At 40.8% G+C, this 20335-nt stretch overlaps 1 protein-coding gene across 2 annotated transcripts in view; it reads left to right on the top strand.

Annotated features, from left to right (window-relative positions):
* The window catches only part of astn2 (astrotactin 2), a 291201-nt gene that overhangs the window by 198942 nt on the left and 71924 nt on the right, over positions 1 to 20335 (top strand). For both annotated transcript variants that reach the window (XM_079657488.1, XM_079657487.1), the window contains exons 12-13: positions 4657 to 4823; positions 6405 to 6593. In XM_079657488.1, coding sequence (XP_079513614.1) covers positions 4657 to 4823; positions 6405 to 6593 — 356 coding nt within the window. The remainder of the gene's footprint in view (positions 1 to 4656; positions 4824 to 6404; positions 6594 to 20335) is intronic.

Here is a 20335-nt window from a genome sequence, read left to right as displayed (position 1 = left end):
TAATGCCTCTTCTATTAAACATATTCAATAATGAGTCATTACTATACTGCCAGAATATAATTACATTTTAATGTATTCTCAAGTAATTATAGTAACAACTTATAAGTTAATAAAGTAGTTTCCGTGTTGTCCAAAAGTGTCTAAAGGATCTCTCTGCCTTTGCATCAGTACCCAAGGTCTGAATGAAAGAATGTATCTGGAATTCAAATACTCCACCGCCCCCAGCCCTTTTGTCTGGAGAGTGGTTGGAGCAGAAAGAGCAAGTAGCTAGCGGCCAGCGCTAATGGCTAACCTTAAGTCCTTTTCAGTCAACCGTAGAGTGATGCATGACAATTCTGAATTACAGGCAGCTATTCCCACTGCTCTCTGCTCAGTGTGATGAATGGCTCCAATTCCGTTCTGGTGAGGAAGTTAGCATCACTTTCATGCAATACAATCAATGGATTTGAGACGAGAGAGCTTTTCCATTAAATGTTTCTAACACATGGGATTTTATCAATTGCACACATGTGAACAATGTACAATACAACGTTTATAGCACATATGTTGTTTTGTATTGTTTAAAATGTGTTTTCTACTGCCTAGAAAGAACTGATTTAACCTTGTTTCAGGATTCATGTGTAGCCTTTGTGTGAAAACCATCAGCCATCATTCAATCTCATTAGATAGCAATCTGGAAATGATAGCATAATGTAGCAGTTCTGAGAGAGATAATTATCATAATTAAAGGAAAATATCCCCTTAATTACTTTTAGTCACTACTGGTGGATTGCATATCACCGTGTGGATCATCAAATAGCTTTTGGGCAATAGCTTTTGATAACATTAACCAGTCCAATGACCTGTCACCCCTCACTTGACTAAGCTAACAACTGAATCAGGGTATATCCAATAACTGCTTTTGTAATTTTTAGTCTATAAAATAGAGAGAAAATATGGTTGGAAAAAGAAATATAAGCCTATACTGTACGTTCAGGCCTGACATGAGTGTAAGTGAAGGTCTTCCAAATGTCAAAACGCATAATCCTCAGCTCACCTGTTATCTCTCCAGTTTGTCCCCTGTCTGCATGCTTGAGATTTTTTGCAAAGGCCTTGATAACTGGAGAGCAGCTGCTGCTCTGAGGGCATTCATGATTCAAGACTTTGGAGGTTTCACATTTAGCAATGTTAGGCTTTCCAGTTTGATATGTTGTTGCTCATGAGATTTTACAAAAAAAACAATGAGAAAAACAATGGGGAATCATTCTCTACACGTTCCAAGCACCCAAAAACAGATGTTATCAAGCCTAGAGCTCTTCCTACAATGAATCAGGCAGAAAAGTGTTTTCCCAGTGTTTAAAACACTACACAAAATGTATTCCCACTTAACTCCTGCAGCTTTAAAAGTGTTAAGTGAAACAGCTAGCTGTTTATTAGAACAGACATTCAGGCTGACATCCCTATTTTTTTGTCCTGGCCTCAGTAATAACATTCATGTGCTTTTAATATATTTCAAATTGGAAAGCTCTTGCCCAATCCTCTTTTGTATCTAATTTGCCTCCTCTCATTTCTGACTTAATTTCCCTGTACTGCATTACATAACTGTTATTAAAACCCACCATATGAGCCTTTAATTGCTTTTGCGACCCATGGTTTCTTACCTGGGAAATCTTGTTTATTACTGGTCTCGGGAACATTTTTGATCCGTCAGTTAGTTATAATGTATGAAAATTATTTGAATTGTGTCCAGTCTGGACTGTCACAGCAATGCTGGAGGGTAGGAAGACATCCTCGCCACATCTTATTAAATGTTCTCTGGCACAGTGGGGGTAAAGAGGTAACATTAGGTTATTAGTTAGAGTGGAGGTCCAACTATATTTCAGTGGTGTTTATGACATGTGACAACAACTGATTAAACTGTTAATCACTGACCTTAAGTTACATCATAAAAGCTTGGGGCTATGGTGACATGTACTGCATATATGTATTGACAATCTGTAAATGTAAAGCCTACAACAGATTGGGTGTCTTATTTAGGGTTTGTGTACACTATAAATCTATACCACTGTGGGAGATAAAAGTGAGATGTCCAATACCTCTGCCCAGAAGGCTTGAATGTTCACATACAAAGATGTTACTGAACTATCAATGACATACACCCCCTCCCTACAATGTCCCCCCTTACCTGTTGACCCTTATACACTGAAGAGCTGCAAGAGCTACCTCAGGGTATAAGACTCTCTTATCAGTGTCAGTCAGTCTCAAAACCTATTTTTGTGTTTTCTGATTGATATTTCTGCTCACAGAATAGCACAGTAGCTCAGAACATTTCAAATGCAGCACACTTGTTAACCTTGGGCAATGGCAGACCTACTTTATTTTTTTTGCAAATAGCTGAAATACACAAACATCATTTTTGTGTCATCATGCCTCACACACCCACAATCAATCCCACGCAGAAAACACATAGCACACAAACTTGCAGATGAGTCACAGCGGCCGTCAGAGTGAAAGTGGTGAACACTGCTCTGCAAACTGCCATGTAATTTAAGAGTCTCTTACATTTTGAATCCAGAAAACCATCACATAAACACATCACAAAACAGGAATTACAGCAGCACATGCCGCTCTGGGAAAAGTGATGTGTTGGTTATTAAAAATGACACATGTTCAGCATATGGCTGTCTGAAGGTGTAAATTGATTGCTGGATTCCAGTGCCAGAAAACCCATCAAATATTCAAATATGAGCGAATTTTCTAAACTGTTGATATTTTCAATCACTCTCGTAGAAGATCAGTTTTCCGAAATCTAATGTCTCCCTCATTAGGATACAACATAAAACATGACAGACACAGTGTTGGCATGTTACCAATCTGTGAATCCAGACGCTATTTCAAGGCGAGAAATCTACTTCAAAAACGCCTGGATGTGGAATTTTGCTTCTCTGCACCCTTGTTCTTTTAAGACACTAATGCACCATCAACACATCTTCCAGATATAATTGATTCACATTCGAGCCTCTATTGGGATGAACTGGCAAAATCAGAAATAACACATCAGAGCGATGTTTTGAGAGGCAATGAAACATAATATCTCATCAGTGTAATAATGTGAACAACCGCTGTTCTCGGTGTGGGAATTCTGATGAAGCTTTGTAGTGAATATTTCGCTGACAGTCTGAAGATGTCTCATGCATTAAGAGATGTAAGAGCTTACAGATTATTCCGTGTCTTTAGAGAACCTTTGACGGTAGTACTTAAAAGGCCTATAAAGTACCTATAATATGACACTGTCACAAACATACAATATAATCTTTAAATTAGTATGGTGAAGCGTTGAGTGAAACAATCGCTCTTTTCAATATCAATAACATATAATGTATCATATCTGTACGGGTTGAGTCTGCTGTCTCTACCACAACAGTTCATGTTTAATTCTTTAAGACACTAAAGCATATGCTAACACCTTAAGAGGATATTAAATAAATATTAACATAACAGCTTTTTGCATGCCTCTATAACAAAAGCTGTGCCAGCAGAAAAGTTTGTCAAGTATAACCTCCTTGTTTTGTTTGGGCAACAATCTATTTTTTTTTTAACATCTGATATGGATAATCCTGAACAGTAGGCTATTAAGTCTACAAGTTATTAATTCCAAGCACAATTATAATTTTAATAGAGTTCAGCTTTGTTATAGAATGATTCTGCTGTTTTTGCATTCATGCTTAATTAGTATTTTATTTTGCCGGTTTAAGTATAATTAACAAGAAAAAAAAAACAACTCAAAAGTAGTGCTGCACGATCAATTAGCAGCATAAACTTAGGATATATAAACTTTGGACGTACTGTTTCCCTTCAGATTGCTCTCCAGCTCAGGTAAATGCGATGTGTTATGTGTGGAGTTGCTGGGTGTCAATGTCAAGCTGAAAATCATTAAAAAAACTGAATGATGAAGTGCAGCTGAAAACAGTAATTAAATGTGATATCAGTAAATATATGCCTGATCTTCATTGATACTGATACTCTCATTTGAGGTTCTCTGCATGCAATTGCAAGCCCATGTTTATAATATAGAACTATTCTCCTTCTATAACACATTTCAAATGAATTGATACCATTCTTCTCTCCATTGTAATAGGGACAAATCCCCACACACTGATTTCCTTTTCATTGCTTACTCACCATGTTGGCCTGGGGAAGGCGTCGACAACTCATGTCTCCTCTGATAAACATGGCGTCCCCTGCCACTCTTTTCCACCTGTCAGTGTGGAGTCTCACCAGGAGAGACAAACACATGTGGAGTTTGTGTCTGACATGAAATAAGCAAACAAAGACCTCAAGTAGTGAGCCAAGCTGTAAGGACGATTCCAAGCTGCCAGTTTCCAGCTTTTCTTATATTTAATCACATAAAGACCTCAACGTTTGCTGTATCATTAAATAAGATAATTGCCATCTTTCATAAATGTTTCTATGAATTTCTCAATATCCCACTCTCCATTTCTCCTCCCTCCCATCTTTACACCCTTGGTGCCACCTCATCCTGATTAAAATGCACATGCTGACCTCCGCGCCTTACTCTCTTCTTCTCTCTCCCTAATTTATGCCTTCCTTCTCCCCCTCTCGCCACATCTCCCTCCCACCACCTCTCCTTCTTTCCCTGTCTCACTTTTCCTGCAGTGTCCTGAGGGGCTGAGGCCAATGAAGGATGGCTCAGGTTGCTATGACTACTCTAGGGGCATTGACTGCACGGATGGCTTCAACGGAGGCTGTGAACAGCTGTGTCTCCAGCAGCTCGTGCCCCTTGAAGATGACCCTAGCTCAAGCAACGTGCTCATGTTTTGCGGGTGAGAATAACTAACAGTGAAAAAAAATAAAATGAAAGGTTTCTGCCGGCTCATGGAATCCTATTTGTGAGTGATATTTCAATCAGACTCTTCCTCAGGCAAATAAACACATGAAGGAAATGAGATATGCAAATGGGGGTCTTTAATCAGCAAATATAATGTGATGAAAGACATTTGCCCAAGATGTTATATAAACATTTTTTTTATATAATAACTTATCCTATTAATTTTTTACAATGTCAATTAATCAACCCTGTAGTATTACCTGGTTAACTCTGATGGCTTTTACAAATACTTTTAGAATCTACAATTGAGAAGCTTGGATTTTTCAATGCGGCTTAAAAGAAAGAAAAACGTCTGCAGGATAATAATAATAATAATAATACACTTTATTTGTATAGCACACATGCACAAAGCAGCCTAAAGTGCTTTACAGAAAACATAACAACAATATTAAAATAATGTAAAAATTAATACAGAACAAGATAAAACATCTACAGTGATAATATGTTATGTAAAATAAAAGCAAAATATAAATAAAATAAATTACATTACATGAACAATACTAGTGACAATTGAAAGTTAATCCAAATTAAAAGCCATAATTTGCTTTTAAACGTTTCAAGGGAGTTTTGCTGTTCTAAGATCCATTTTTTCCAAGATGAAAAATTGAGTGCTGAATCATTCTTATTTTTTGCACGTCATTCAGCCAAACAGTTCAAACGCCCTCTTCCTCACCCTACACATGTTCCACTGTGATGATACACTGTATGAGGGCTAGGAAAAGCTTTTTTGCGCAACTTCTCTAGGACTAAATTGGTTCATGTGGGATAGTAATCCCTAGGGATCTGCAATTTGAAAACAGTTATACCGTGGCAATGATGGCCCAGGAAGCTGATCAACAGCGGTGTCACACTGGCATCCCCACAATTTGTGTTTTTTTCCTAATGTGTGGCAAGAAATCATTTCTCTGACCATTATCGCAACACTACCTTCTACCAGTAATACGCCAAGAAGGATGGATCAAGCTGTTTGTGCCATGCTTGTCAGTGGGATTTCACGGCAGAAATGTTGTTAGCACCACTGCAGCACATTTTCTATTTCATTACTTCTGTCATTTATGAGGGGATTTATACTTCTAATAGTAACACTGTAGTGTAGGAAAATCCAAGAGGAGTATTGAGATACTGATAGCCATGCAGATCTAATAATATTGATCATGCCAGGTCACAACACACTTAATTCTTACGCCATTATGGGCCCAGTACAGTAAGGATTGAGCTATGAAGTATGAAGAAAAATGAAGAATGTATTTTTTTCTCACTCCACAATGTAAAATGGCATTTATAGTTGTTCTTTAACTTAAGACTAAGTTACACAAAGGGTGAACAAGCCTGCAACAAAATACAATTTGCAGCAATGTACATTTCCCTTAATGCCATCAGCACAATTGATTTGCACTCACTTTAAAGAAAGGGCACCTTTGGAGATGGATTTTTTATTTGTACTATCTTGAATATATTTATGTTCACATTCATCGCATGTTATACAAGATATAGACAGCTTTTCCCTCCTCCTCAGGTGTGTGCAGGAGTACAAACTGTCAGGGGAGGGGCGCTCCTGCCTCCTGCTGTCAGACAACTGTGAGGGACCAAAGTGCCCCCGGCAGGATGTCCACTTCAATGACACCCTGTTTGGTGAGATGCTGCATGGATACAACAACAAAACCCAGCAAGTCAACTTGGGACAGATATTCCAAATGACCTTCAGGTAACTAGTACACAGTACACACATGTTCACCTACACTGATGCATGCCCATGTTCAGAATGAAGTAATAGATAGTTCTGTTGTTGGCTGATAAAGTGTATATTGTTATAAGCTTTACTTAAATCTAATTCCGATTATTTTGCTTTATTGTCTCAAGTAAAAAAAGCCATATTTTCTTATTTCCACTAGTGTAGATTACACTGACGATCCTCCGCTGAGACTTGTTGTTTCACATCTTTACTGTTTACTTCTTCCTATGTCTCTGAAGACATGAGGAGTAATGGTCGTCTTTTATCAGTTTTACGTTTCAGGACAGATAGAAAGGCTTGAGGGCTCAGCGGAGCCGCTCTTACGGCCCGTCTACACTACAGGCATGAAAAAATCTTGAAGCTGGGCGTGTCTGAAGCTTGGCGATTGTTTGCGAGCAACCAATATCATGAATCTCCCGCCCCCGACATACAAAGCAATAGCTATGTTAAAACGAAGAAAACTGGATATAAACTCTCCAAACAGGCGAAAAACCTACCAGTTTCACCCACTGTCTCTGCCACCTCCCTCCATGCCTGGTTCCTCCGGTTTGTATCCCGGTAAATAGTTCCGGTCGTAAAGAACCGGGTGATTTGCTACCGTAATATCTCGTTTGGAATATGAGGAAATGAACTGCGGTCTGGCTCTCCCAGCTTGCACACGGTTTGATTGGCTGCGCTTGCACTGGCGGGATTTGCATAAACGGGATTTGATTGGCTGATGCCAAGCATCGAGCCTCAAAAGTTGAACATTGATGCCGATAGATGCTCGTGATGCTTGCAAAGCCATGCCATGCTCCCCACAATGCAGTTCGGCGAAGATTAAAAATCTTCTACGTCACCCCATTCAAGTGAATGGGCGAAGCGTTGAAAGCATTTTTTGATGCCTGTAGTGTAGACGGGCCGAATCCGTAGTCAGGGTTTGCCGTTGGGGTGCCGCATCTGTGTTTGCACAGATGTGTGTGTACATACTGCATGTTTGTAAGAGAGAGAGAGTGACAAGGGGATGACAGAGAGAGAATTGAGACTTATCCCATTGCAACTCTCACTAAACTGTCAGTGCTCTGAAAACCTGGCTCACTCTGATAACTCACATGCTGTTTGTGGTGAAATGCTCCTGTAATCACAGAGAGATGATGAGGCTCTATCTATGCACAAATACAGGCAAACACGCACGGACAACTTTCTGTGTGTGTATTTTATTAGCACACAGACACACACACGCACACACACACACACACACACACACACACACACACACACACACACACACACACACACACACACACACACACACACACACACACACACACACACACACACACACACACACACACACACACACTATATATATCTCTCATACACAGTTTCTCAAGAGCCCATGGAATACCTTTCATTAGTTCTGCCCTATGGGTCAGGATAGCTCTGCTTGGCCAAACACTGTGTGATTGTGTGTCTGCTGTAGGTCTTCAAGGTCCTCTGTATTGTTATTGTTTTGATTCAGGATTTCTAAAGCAAAAGTCGTTCACTGTAAACAACTTACATTGAAAAATAGAACACGTCATAGAGACAAGAGAAAAAGGTTTTCCTTAACCTATCATTAGTAAATGTTGAGTGCACAAAGTAGTACATATACAATAATGAAGTCAACACAATTATTTTGGTATAAAGGTGGTTGTAGCGAAGGGGAACCTGCCAAGAGGAGAGTTTGATAATATGCTGTAGCCTGTGGTTTATTGCTGTTTTTTCCAATGTTATCCACCCAAGCTTTAGTTTTTCCTTTTAGAAATGTGTGTTACTGATGATAAAACCTTTTGAGATCCATGTATTTTAGAATTGTACTATAATTCGGAAACAGTCATTTCACATAATCCCTCAAAGTTCCATTCGCTGTGTAATCTGCAGAAAAGAAAGCATGAAAAAATACCTTCCTTTCAACTTATTGTTAATATGAAGGTCTGCCATGTGAAGTCTTGAGACTTGCACAAATTCTGCATTTTGCTTTGAAGATACATTTGAGATGCCCTATTGATTTCTTTGTAGATGGCTAATAAACACTGATCATTCTCAGAGAATAAAATATCTGCATGAGACACATAGACTTGTTTTTATACATTTTAGAGACTGTAACCATTTAGCTGAGCATAGATCGTGTGTAATAAAGAACTGCACACAGTAAGGTGGGACACTTTGTAGCTAGGACTGACATAAAGAGCTGAGCATTTAAGGGGGGATTACTTGCTTTGATCAGCAAAAAGCTGTTAGCTAAAAGGGGCTTAAAATCCATCTTAAGAGAATTTGTACACATGACTGGCACTTCTACAGCCTAATAAGTAAAAAGGAGTAAGAGCCTCTCGTTCCCAAAAGGTTCAAGAGGCTCAACCAGTTGGGGACTTTCCTTTATACAACAAACAGGGAACAGTTTGAAAGATAAAACAAAGGCATAATGTGAGTGTCTGAAACCAGGGGAAGCCGACAGTCTTGATCCATTAGCCCTGAAGCAAAAGAGAGCCAAGTGGGTCTTCTGCCCCCAGACTCCAGCTCTACAAACTGGGTTACATCAAACTGCAGCCAGTGAAGAGATTTGCACTCAAGCCAGGACTCCGGGAGGGTTGTATACACACGACAGGTTTGAACTCGTCCAACAACTGGGCAGCCCCGAAACTCACAAGACAAGCAGTGATCAAAGCGAAGATCAAAGCATCTTTATAAGGGTGGAAAAAGTGCATACACTGCATGGCACACCGCACAAATAAATCAGTTAATTCAACTGTTTATTAACAGACACGTTCTGGCTTCTGCGGTTTTCAAGACGTCTAATAATAATAATGATACATCAGCCAGTAAAACAGAGGGTAATACATCAGTTCAGTTCTATAACTTCTTCCATTTAGTGTTTCACTTTGGTAGGGTCTGTTTGGTGAGGCCTCTGTACATCACCAATATTCCAAATGATGTGATGTTGCAGAATAAATTATCTTTCTTAATACATTTACTGTGGCTAAAATGTTGCTCGATTTGAGAACTTGTTTTTTTGTATTTGTTAGACTCCTAATAAAATTGGACTTATAAATGTGATTTTAAATGTTTGCCCTCCTACTGTCTCATTGTAACTGCAGTCAAAGGCACTTAATAAATATCTCATTAGAAGTGCACTACTTCCACCCTCTGAACACATTGATTTTGAGTGCACTGCCACAGCTCTACTTCCCCCCTTTGTCTGATAAATTGGTCAGGTAATGTGTGTATTTATCTTCCTCAGAATGAAAATTGGTGCTAGTACTTTGCATTATTTTTTGTGATGCACTTACACTCTGTCTCTTTTGAGATTTCTGTGAAATGCAGATGACAAACAAAATGTTCACTTTCCCCATTTTTTTACACCTGGGCAATTTGCACCTGTTCCTTGGAGCTAGATATATTTCCATACTAATTACGAGATGGATACTGTGTCGAACTTATCATGTTCCCTGCAGTTAGAGGCATACTTCGCTGATTACATGCCGACGACAAGCGAAGTGCACTTCCCCGCTGATGTGCCTCTTTGGAAAAATAACACATGTGTCTGGAGGTGCCGAGTACATCTGAAATGAAATGCAAAAAGCATTTGTGCAAACAGAACTACTATTCAGCAGTCAGTGTAGGCGAAAGAAAGAAAATCGGGAAGTAAGAAAAGTTACTTTCTGAATCCATTATTCAACTTAATACCATGTGTTTAGTATCCATGTGTTTAGTATGCATCGCCTGTGTGTTTCCATCTTTATATTACAGGCTTGATTAAATGTATTTCACTTAACATTTTGAAAGTGACACTTGTCTCAAGCCATTCATCATTCCAAGTCTACCCAGACAAGCTAAGCACACAGGAGTATTATACTTGACTCCCCGTGCCTCTAATTAAACACGTGTAATACTGCATGTCATCCCTCCAAAGGACTCACTCTGCTTATCAAATCCACTGTGTTTTGTCAAAAGAATGATTCCTTTGTCCTCTGAATGACTTGCTCCCATATGGTCCTACATCACACTCAGTAGGTACATACACTATATATTTATAGCAATATTACAGTTTTTATTCTCATCATTTCCCGGCATGAAGTCTTTGATATGCAGATGCAAGCCTTATCCTGCAGCCCTGCACCCCCCCTTCAGTCTCTCACCTCCACGGTCTACCGATTCTCTCACTCTCTATCTGTCTCTCTTTATTTTTCTCCCTCTCCGTTTCTTTCTCACACACATCCTAATGCCTTGCATCAGCAGTTCGAAGTGAAATAGTAGATTATTAAGATGAATAGAATGATTTGAGTCACAGCATCACAGTTTTTGCCCTAATATGAAACATTACCTGTGATGTATGACTGTATTGCATACATTAAGTTGTAAATCAATTTCACTTTGCCTCTTGAAGCAGACCAGGGGAATGAAGTTTTGCAAATTGCTGTTATGAAATTACAAAATAATGCAATGTTATGCAAGCATGCGTTTGTGTGATAGAGTTACATGTGTTAATGTGAACGTTATGACTCACAACAATTCCATTAGATCGCAATGTCCCTGTTTAAAGATATGAGGTCCACCCAACAGAGAATGTATCTATTGTATATTTATTTTAAAATGTTTCCGTTTAAAAGCAACCGTTTGCAGTTTGCTAAAAACATACAGATTTGTTCTTAGAGTACCATTATGTGTACAGTATGTATTGTCCTTGTTCAGTTTAATCCTTTGCTCTGTAATAACATATTGCCACTCATGGTTGTCTGTAGATAATGGCCTCACCAGTACGCTTTGACAATGTCAAATGAATTACCATACAAACGTAAACACATATGGCATGTGCTAAATGGAGTTGTAAACCAAGAGACTAGAGAAAATAGCAGATAGGCAGCAGTAATGATATCATTCACTGGAGAGAGACAAATAACCAGACACAAACAGTGCACTGACACACTGATGAAGTGAGTAGTACGTAGCAATTTAAATTATTGAATGGAGGAACGGATACAAAAGGCTGATTCCTTATAGGATAGGCACATTTTACATTTTAAAGTACCCAAAATAAAGGTCCTTTGGAAAACCCACATGCTTTCAACCTTACTTTAATTTCAAAGGGAGACCTGGAGCGCCTTGATATTTGAGTAATTAAAGTTTACACTATATAACCACAATGAAAACAACAACAGGTTCAAATCCAGCCTAAGGACCTCTGCTGTCATACCTTTCTTCCTCATCCATTTCTACACTGTCCTCTTTCAAATAAACGCAAAAATGGCACAGACACAAAAAGTAAGGATGACCTGATTCAAAAAGACCAAACAATAATACATCCTGACCTGACCCGAACAGAGAGAGAAAACAAACCCTGACAGCAGCATGATGCAGCATCTAATAAGCAGCAGCAGTAGAAAGAGTAATAATACATATCATCCCTACTGCACATCACTGCTCACACTGTCTCACCTCAGAAAACACATTATGTTCTTGCTATCATCAAATGATCGGAGATAAGAGCAAGTCTGCTTGAATCCTTTTGCATATCAAACAACTTGGCAAAGGGACATGAGGCAAGCTGCGGAGAGAGTGGAGAGAAACCCCAGCTTGAGCTCTCTAACATACAATTGCCAATATGCCGACATGCCATTATCCCAGAATGAGAAAAAAAAACGTTGTTATATGTACATATCATAACTCTAAAATAAAAATCGAAGTGGGAGTGAAGTCATTTAGGATTAATATGTAATGGAACAAAGAGCCCTGAGGAATCAATCCTGTCCAAACAGTCACATGGCAAGAGTGCAGCGTGTGAATGCCTGTCTGAAGTGTGGGGTTTGTGACAAATGAGAGGCAATGGTTGAGAAAGAGAAGAAAAAGAAGCTTCACCTGCTTGTGAGGGTGATGCTGCCAACATTGTCAATCTGATGCCAAAGCAGCTTTCAACGAAAAGGAAAAAGCCATGGTAAGAAAAGGGACAGAACTGCTTCTGATAGGCGCTCTCTGCTAACTCCTCATCACCGCTCACCTCCCAAACTAAGATGACACCACAACATGAATAATTTGTGATTTTGGCAGCCCACAAGGCTCACAGGCATAAACACAACCACATTTCTATGTTCCCTGGTAAATGTAGGTAATTATATCATTGCTACACAGACGGTCACTTCTACTGGGTAGTGGGTGAGTCCACAAACATTATAAGGCAATTTAATTTCCACATACTGAGTATCCACGAGACAGAGAGCCAGACCGTTGAGATGGAGGGTTAAGAAACTCAAGGTTGATGAGAAGCTTCTTAATACTGTGCCTAACATAGCTGGTATGTTTGCCTTTTCTTCCTAAGCTCCAAACATGAAATGTAATGTTTACTCTTTCATTCTTTCCTGTGCAAATGTGTGTTTCTGGGTTCCAAACGGTTCAAATAAAGACTTTGCGAAGACAGTCATTAAAGCACATTCAGATACTCAGATAATTATCTTGCATTTATTTATAAATGTGCAAAATCAAATCCGCCAACCACCCCAGCCTGAATATTGAAAATTGGTTAGAGTTTAAACATCAGATCTAACATGTTTATGCATGCTTTGCATTTTCCTTAACCTGCAAAAACCGTTGAAGCTACTTTGGGGGAAGTTTTCTGAAGCTACTGTAAGATTACCATAAGGTTTTCATCAGTGTTAACTATGCTTTGAGTATATACATTATGCATAACAAACTGGGGTTATGGCATTTATAATACGTGGGTGTTTACCAAATTGGAAGGGTATTTTGTAAATATGCTATCGAGTCGGATTGTAGGAAGTTTACGACCTTACATTGACCCATACTAAGACCCTTTTTACACCCACATATATTATACCTTGTATCTGGATAACATCTGGAAGGAGGAAAGCGTGTTATTCCAGCTGTAAATGTAGACGCAGGACTATTCAATTAGTTTGGAATGGGGGCCGGTTGATGAAAATGATCCAAAGCAAGAGGCCGGGAAAAAGATGGCTTGAAATATGAGCAATCATATTAAGAGCTTCAGCCCGCCGAAGTTTTCAAGCAATGTCTTCCCCTCTATCTCTCAATGAATGTAACGCCCTCTCTGGAATAAAGGCACTCTGGCCCAAAAAGGAATCTTAAAAAAATAAAATAAAAAGTACATTACTTTTTAACATTATACTCAAAGGGCCAGTAAATATCACCCTGGGCGGGTTTTGGCCCGCAGGGCGCCAATTGAATAGCCCTGAGTGTAGAGTATGTACTGCGATAGTATTGGACGGAGCAGACCCCATGTGAAGGTGGTTGGATCTCAGCCAGGAGTTAATGCAATCTATACAGTCTGGACCATAGGTCTGGACACTTGGTAACTTGTTCCCACTATCTTCAAGGCAGTCTTGGAAAAAGCTTTAGACAACCCCTTCCTTGTTTATGTAAAAATAAGTACACTGTCAGATCCTGAGAAAGCGTGTTATGAATAACATATAAAATGTAAAACCTCATGATCAAACGTCATTGTGAAAATAAAGTCACATATCTAGATATAGATTGTACGTCAATGTCAGGTTTATGTGGGGTCTACAGCACCATTAACTGATGAGTCTTGGTCCAACTTTATTCTTTTTATGAGAATTATCACTAGAATCCACAAAGTGTTTGATGGTCTCTAACTTTAGAACTGTAGGTGGATTAAGGAGTCCCCCCTTTTAATGTGCTTTTTCATTTCTATAATCCCTTTTTTATTAGTGCACACTAAAGAGGCTCTTTTCTATGTCTTGTGTTTTCTCTGACAGTTGTTGACAATCGTCTTGATTTCCTTGTATGCTGACTTCCTCAGATGGATAATTTTTTCGCAAAATGTTATTTGCTTTTCACTTATATGTTACTTCCTGCATTTGCACGCCTTTTAGCACTTGTGTCAGCTGTGTGTTAATGCACATGTTTTTTAGGTAGGCTACTGCTTAATCAACTTGGATTGTGTGTTACTTTGGACAAAACTTCTGCAAAATTGATACATGTAAACATACTTTTTTCATATTTCACCAATTAGGGCCTGATTGAAAAGGTTGGTGTTTATTTTGACACGTTTTTAACCAAAAAACGGTTACACACTGCAGCAGGTGTCTAGCAGATGGAATTGTGCGTACAAGGAGGTTCTTAAACCCTCAAGTGATTCCTCCATCTTTGTGACTTAGTAGACATAAGGTGAGCATGTTTGGGAGATTGCAGAGGCTTTGTGTGCGCTCAGACATTACAGTGGGTTTGTGTTTACCTTTGTATGTTGTGTTTGTCGGTGTGAATCAGTGTTCATGCATACACAAGTGTGATCACTCCTGAGGCATTCGCTCCCCGCTCAATAACTCACATGGCAAGGCAGGACCTAATAGACCCAAGCCCTAATATCAGCTAATGTCAGAGGGGATTAGAGCTGACTACCTGCTGTTTGACTGAAGAGAGCGAGCGAGAGAGGTGGATTGGTAGAGGCAGCGATAAGGGAAAGCGCATAAGTAAATAAATGGAAAAAGAAAAGGCTGAACCAAAAGAGCAAGGCTGAGCAAAAGTTAGAGAGTGAAACACTAGGAAAATGTAACTGTGGGAGAAATGCAAACGAGGAAAAAAACAGATAAGAGTAGGGTACCAAATGAGGCTTTTTAAGCATTCTGGACTGCGAGCCAGTAGTCGGACATATTTAAATCATGCAGGGGAGTACAAACAAGGCATGACAATTGGTTGAAGCAGAATCTGTCTACCAAAACTAATGTCTCGTATGTATTTAACATTAAACGAAAATGTTTCAATCCATGATGGATCTTTGGGTCAAAAAATCTCCACCATGTGTCAACCCTTACAAAATAATATTGAGAATTAATAGTAGTTTGCCTGATGTTGATTCACCTGCTCACTGTTAGCATTTCCCTAAGAAGATCATTTGAATTGAATGCTCCATTACAAATACATGTGAGTAGTATCTACTGTGTAACCATTCAACCACGTTCAAACAACCATTAGGACTTCACACAATGTAATTATCTTTGCTTATAATATGATAGATATATTTCCCAAGACCATTGGTACTTACTTTCACAAATTGTCATAGGAAGAGACTGCATGGAGATGAATCCAGTTATTTTTATTATGTATATTTCTATATGAACTCCGCATTATTGGACCGAGAAAGTGTTTGAATTATATTAATGCAAATAGGTATTAAGAAAAAACGTTGAGAATATGCTGCTTCTAACTCTAAAGGACGACTTACAGATGCCCTTGTTTACATAAAAGCTTGCTTTGCCTGTCAGCCAATATTCTCACATCCATAGAATACTTGATATGTCATGTACATTGAAAAGAGACTGCAAACAATCTTGAGAAACACCCTTTTTTATCCAGAATGTCATTCCATCCTGGTCCTCATTTTGAACAAAAGTTTTAGGATTAGTTTATTTGCAACTATTGTTGTTCATGTTTTTCCAAGTGTTGGCCATTTACATGCAGTCTTGCTGAAGTACTTTCACATAATCTTCTACAAATAACAGTTTCATTTATCAATAAAATGAAAGTATATTTTGGTATTGATTTAGCAGTGTCTGTATTTCTCTGTTAAGAGACTCTGCCATTACACAGAACATTTGACAACCTTTACCTTGTAAAGCTCTTCATTTCTTTTTCACAAAAATAATGCTTGAGTAGCAATCAGAAAGAAAGACAATGATTGTGTGTGTTTAATTGGATTAGCTGTAGATGCTGTTGTGCACTCGTGCTAGACAGATACAATCTCTTCCATGTGCAGGAGCCAGTGAATCAATAGTAGACTGGAGGGTAAAAAATGAGAATATGCAGCATTAAGCATTAAACCCTCAGCCTCAGAATGAGATTGTGTTGCCTCACAGGGGGCAGCTAACAATGGCAGTCCTCCAAACTGCTTTCAGCTGCCTCCCTCTGTCACTGAAGTAAAAAACCGCATGGAGTAATTTGTGGACCAGGGCTAAATCCTGAATTACAGGATGGATGTTTTTAGTATTGATTAATGGAGTTCTATTGCAGCAGGAAACTGCGGGGTGGCACACTTGTAAGTTTGAATCCCCTCTGGACTATCCGTCTCAACTCTTCCCCTTTCACATCCTTCTTACCCTTTCACTATGCCCTGCGTTTCCATGTGCCGTAAATGTACCATTCATAAACTATTCATAAATATCAATTCATAAATAGATGCCAGCTTCAAGACATGTTTCTGTTTGATTCAGCTCTATGAAGTTTCCTACATGGAGGATTCGCCCACACTCACCTCTACTATAAAGCACTTAATTAGAACCTCTGTGATGTGACTTTCAGAGCTTCCTTTTAAGATTGGACTACAAAAAAGTGGCTCTACTTCAGTTAGTCGTATCAGATTGATGGACAGAATACCAGATAACATAATAACATTTAATCACGCCTTCATGTCAGTCCTATCACTCTGTAATTAAAAATGTACAATGAGAGAATACAAAGGCTGCGCCGCTGTCTTGGCCCATTACTGCTGATCAAATATTAGACGATAGGACTGAGGGGTGTGAGATAAGATACTCTTAAACCTATCTTTTATTTATCAGAGCGGCAGAAAACTATAGGTTACTTACGTAACCCCAGTTCTCAGAGTAACATGAAGTGAGATGTCTCACTATGGGATGCGCCTCATCGCGGAGCAAACAGAAGCATCAATCTCATTACGCCAATCCTGATTGGCTGGTGATCTTGACGTCAGCGTCAGGGAATCTAACCCCTATAAGTAGCTTGCGCTACGCCGCATGCATCATTCAAAAATAAGCACCTCTTCTCGCTTCACCATAGCAAGGAGGGCCGTCTGGTGAGACATCTCACTTCATGTTACTCTGAGAACTGGGGTTACGTAAGTAACCTATAGTTCTCATTCGTAACACTCCGTTCGATGTCTCACTATGGGATATTGTAGCTCCCGTATTGCCAGACGAGCTTATCTCGAAAATCACCAAACCCAACCAGAATTTAACAGTTAGAGCTCTAACTCAGCAGGGGGCCCAGCACTGCATGGGCCACACTGGGAGCAGAGACGTCTAATCTGTAAAAGCGGACAAAAGTGAGCGGCGAGGACCAGCTCGCTGCTGCACAAAAGTCTTGGATGGAAACACTCTTGAACAAAGCCCAGGATGTAGCCAGACCACGAGTCGAATGAGCACGCAAACCCGAAGGTGCCTGCAGCAGACCCTGACTTGTGTAAGCCAAAGCAATTGCCTCCACAATCCAGTGAGAGAGCCGTTGCTTAGTAACAGGCTTGCCCTTCTGAGGGTTAGCCCAGGACACAAAGAGTTGGTCATTATGACGAAACTCTTTTGATCTGTCCATATAAGTGCGTAAAGCACGGACTGGACATAGCAAATTTGGCTGCTGTTCCCCGGAGGGACACAGCGGCGGAGGAAATGCCTCAATGTCAATGGGGGTACATGAACCAACCACCTTAGGTATAAAGGCAGGGTTGGACTTCAGCAACACTCTCGTTAACCCTCGGACGAACTGAGTGAATGAAGGATGTACAGATAGCGCATGAATGTCACTGACTCGCTTGGCAGATGCCAGGGCCAGTAACAGCACTGTCTTCAGTGACAGGTGCTTCATGTCAGCTTCTTCCAGGAGTTAAAATGGGGCTCGAGTGAGCCCATCTAAAACCACTGTCAAGTCCCATAAGGGCACCAGTGACCTGGAAACAAGAAGGAGCCTGCGAGCTCCCTTCATAAAACGGCAGACCAGAGGATGCTGGCCGGCCGTCTTACCCTCAAAACCCACATGGCATGCAGCAATAGCAGCCAGGTAGACTTTGATCGTGGAAAAAGCTCTGTGTTTATCAATTAGATCCTGTAGAAATGATAAAATCACTCCCACAGAGCATTGAAAAGAGGTGTGCCCTTTTTGAAGGCACCAGTCCTCAAACACCCTCCACTTACAGTCATAAAGAGACCTAGTGGAGGAAGCTCTCGCACTCTGAATAGTGTTTATCACCTTCTGCGGGAGACCCACTGCATTCAGATTATACCACTCACGGGCCAGGCCCATAGGGCCATGCGCTCCGGGTGTGGGTGAAAGATCGTCCCCCCCGCCTGAGACAGTATGTCTCTGCGTAGGGGGAGCTGCCACGGCTGACCGCACAGCAGCTGATATATCTCCGCCAGCCAGTACATTGCAGGCCATTGCGGAGCTATCAGGATCATTGTGTGTCGCCGTTCCCTCACTCTGGCCAGAGTTGGGGGTATCAGCGCCAGGGGTGGGAACGCGTACAGGAGGACCAGAGGCCAAATGTGCGCTAGCGCGTCCACGCCTAATGGTGCGTTTTGATCGCGCATTGAAAAGAAAAGCTGACAGTGAGCATTTTCTTTTGATGCGAACAGATCTACCGCGGCTCGGCCGTAACGCACCCACAGCTGGCTCACAACCATTGGATGTAGAGTCCAGTCTGCATACAGTGGTACACCTCTGGACAGCAGGTCTGTCCCGAGGTTCATCACTCCTGGTACGTGCGTCGCTCTCAGAGAGAGGAGACGGCCGCAGCTCCACAAGATCAGTTTGCGTGCCAGCATGTGTAACTGGAGAGAGCGCAAACCCCCTTGTCGGTTTATATACGATATTGTGGTCGTATTGTCCGTCCTCACAAGGACATGGTGTCCTCTGAAAAAAAAGCAGAAAGCGTTTTAGGGTGAGGAACACCGCTAAAAGCTCCAGGTAATTTATGTGCGACCGCTGGAGGTCTCTGCTCCAGAGACCCCTCACCGGACGACCTTCGTAAATACCTCCCCAGCCTGTCAGACATGCGTCTGTGGTGACCACCTTCCGTGAAAGGACAGCACCCATAGGCACGCCCCGTACCAGAAAAGTCGGGTGCAGCCAGTGGCGCAGTGCCATTACGCATTTCACAGTAACCATCACTCTCCGCGCTCCATGACGCGCGGGGTTTAGTTTTAGAGCGGCTACCCAGCGGTGAAACTCCCTCATGTGTAACCGTCCCAGTCGTACGACCAGGATGGCTGACGCCATGAGCCCCAGTAACCGCAGGCATGATCTGAAAATAACATGTTTGTGCAGCTGGAAATGAGCGAGGCAAGCTCTGAAAGCTTTCACTCTTTCCGCTGACAGGTGGGCTGTAAAGGGCACCGAGTTCAGGTGTAAACCCAGGAAGAGTACAGTCTGTGCCGAGCACAACATGCTCTTTTCTGTGTTTATTATGAAACCCAGGTTGAGCAGGTGCTTTACGAGGACATTTGTCTGCGTAATAGCCTTCTGTTCCGACTGTGCGAGAAGCAGCAAGTAGTCTAGGTAGGTTGCCAGGCGAATACCCTGTTGTCTTAACGGGGCTATCGCGGCTTCCGTACATCGTACAAACACTCTTGGACTGAGAGACAGACCGAAGGGAAGTACTCTGTATTCGTAACAGATCCCCTGAAATGCGAACCTCAGATATTTCCTGTGTGGGTAATATACTGGGATGTGGAAATACGCATCTTTCAGGTCGACTGATGTAAACCAGTCGTTTTGTCGCACGAGAAGCAGCAGAGATGTGTGAGTGAGCATTCTGAATTTGTATCTTTTTAGATATTTTTTCAGAGCCCTCAAATCTAGTATTGGCCGAATTCCGTTCCCTTCCCGTTTGGGAACGAGGAAATACTTGGAATAAAAGCCGCTCTGACTCTGCTCGGCGGGTATTATAGATATAGCCTTCTTTTCTAGAAGTGAGAGAA

The sequence above is a fragment of the Notothenia rossii genome (genome assembly GCF_949606895.1).
Source record: "Notothenia rossii genome assembly, chromosome: 11".
In the NCBI taxonomy this organism is placed as follows: domain Eukaryota; kingdom Metazoa; phylum Chordata; class Actinopteri; order Perciformes; family Nototheniidae; genus Notothenia; species Notothenia rossii.
Note: the sequence above shows the minus strand (reverse complement) of the source record. Positions and strands in the feature narration are given on the sequence as shown.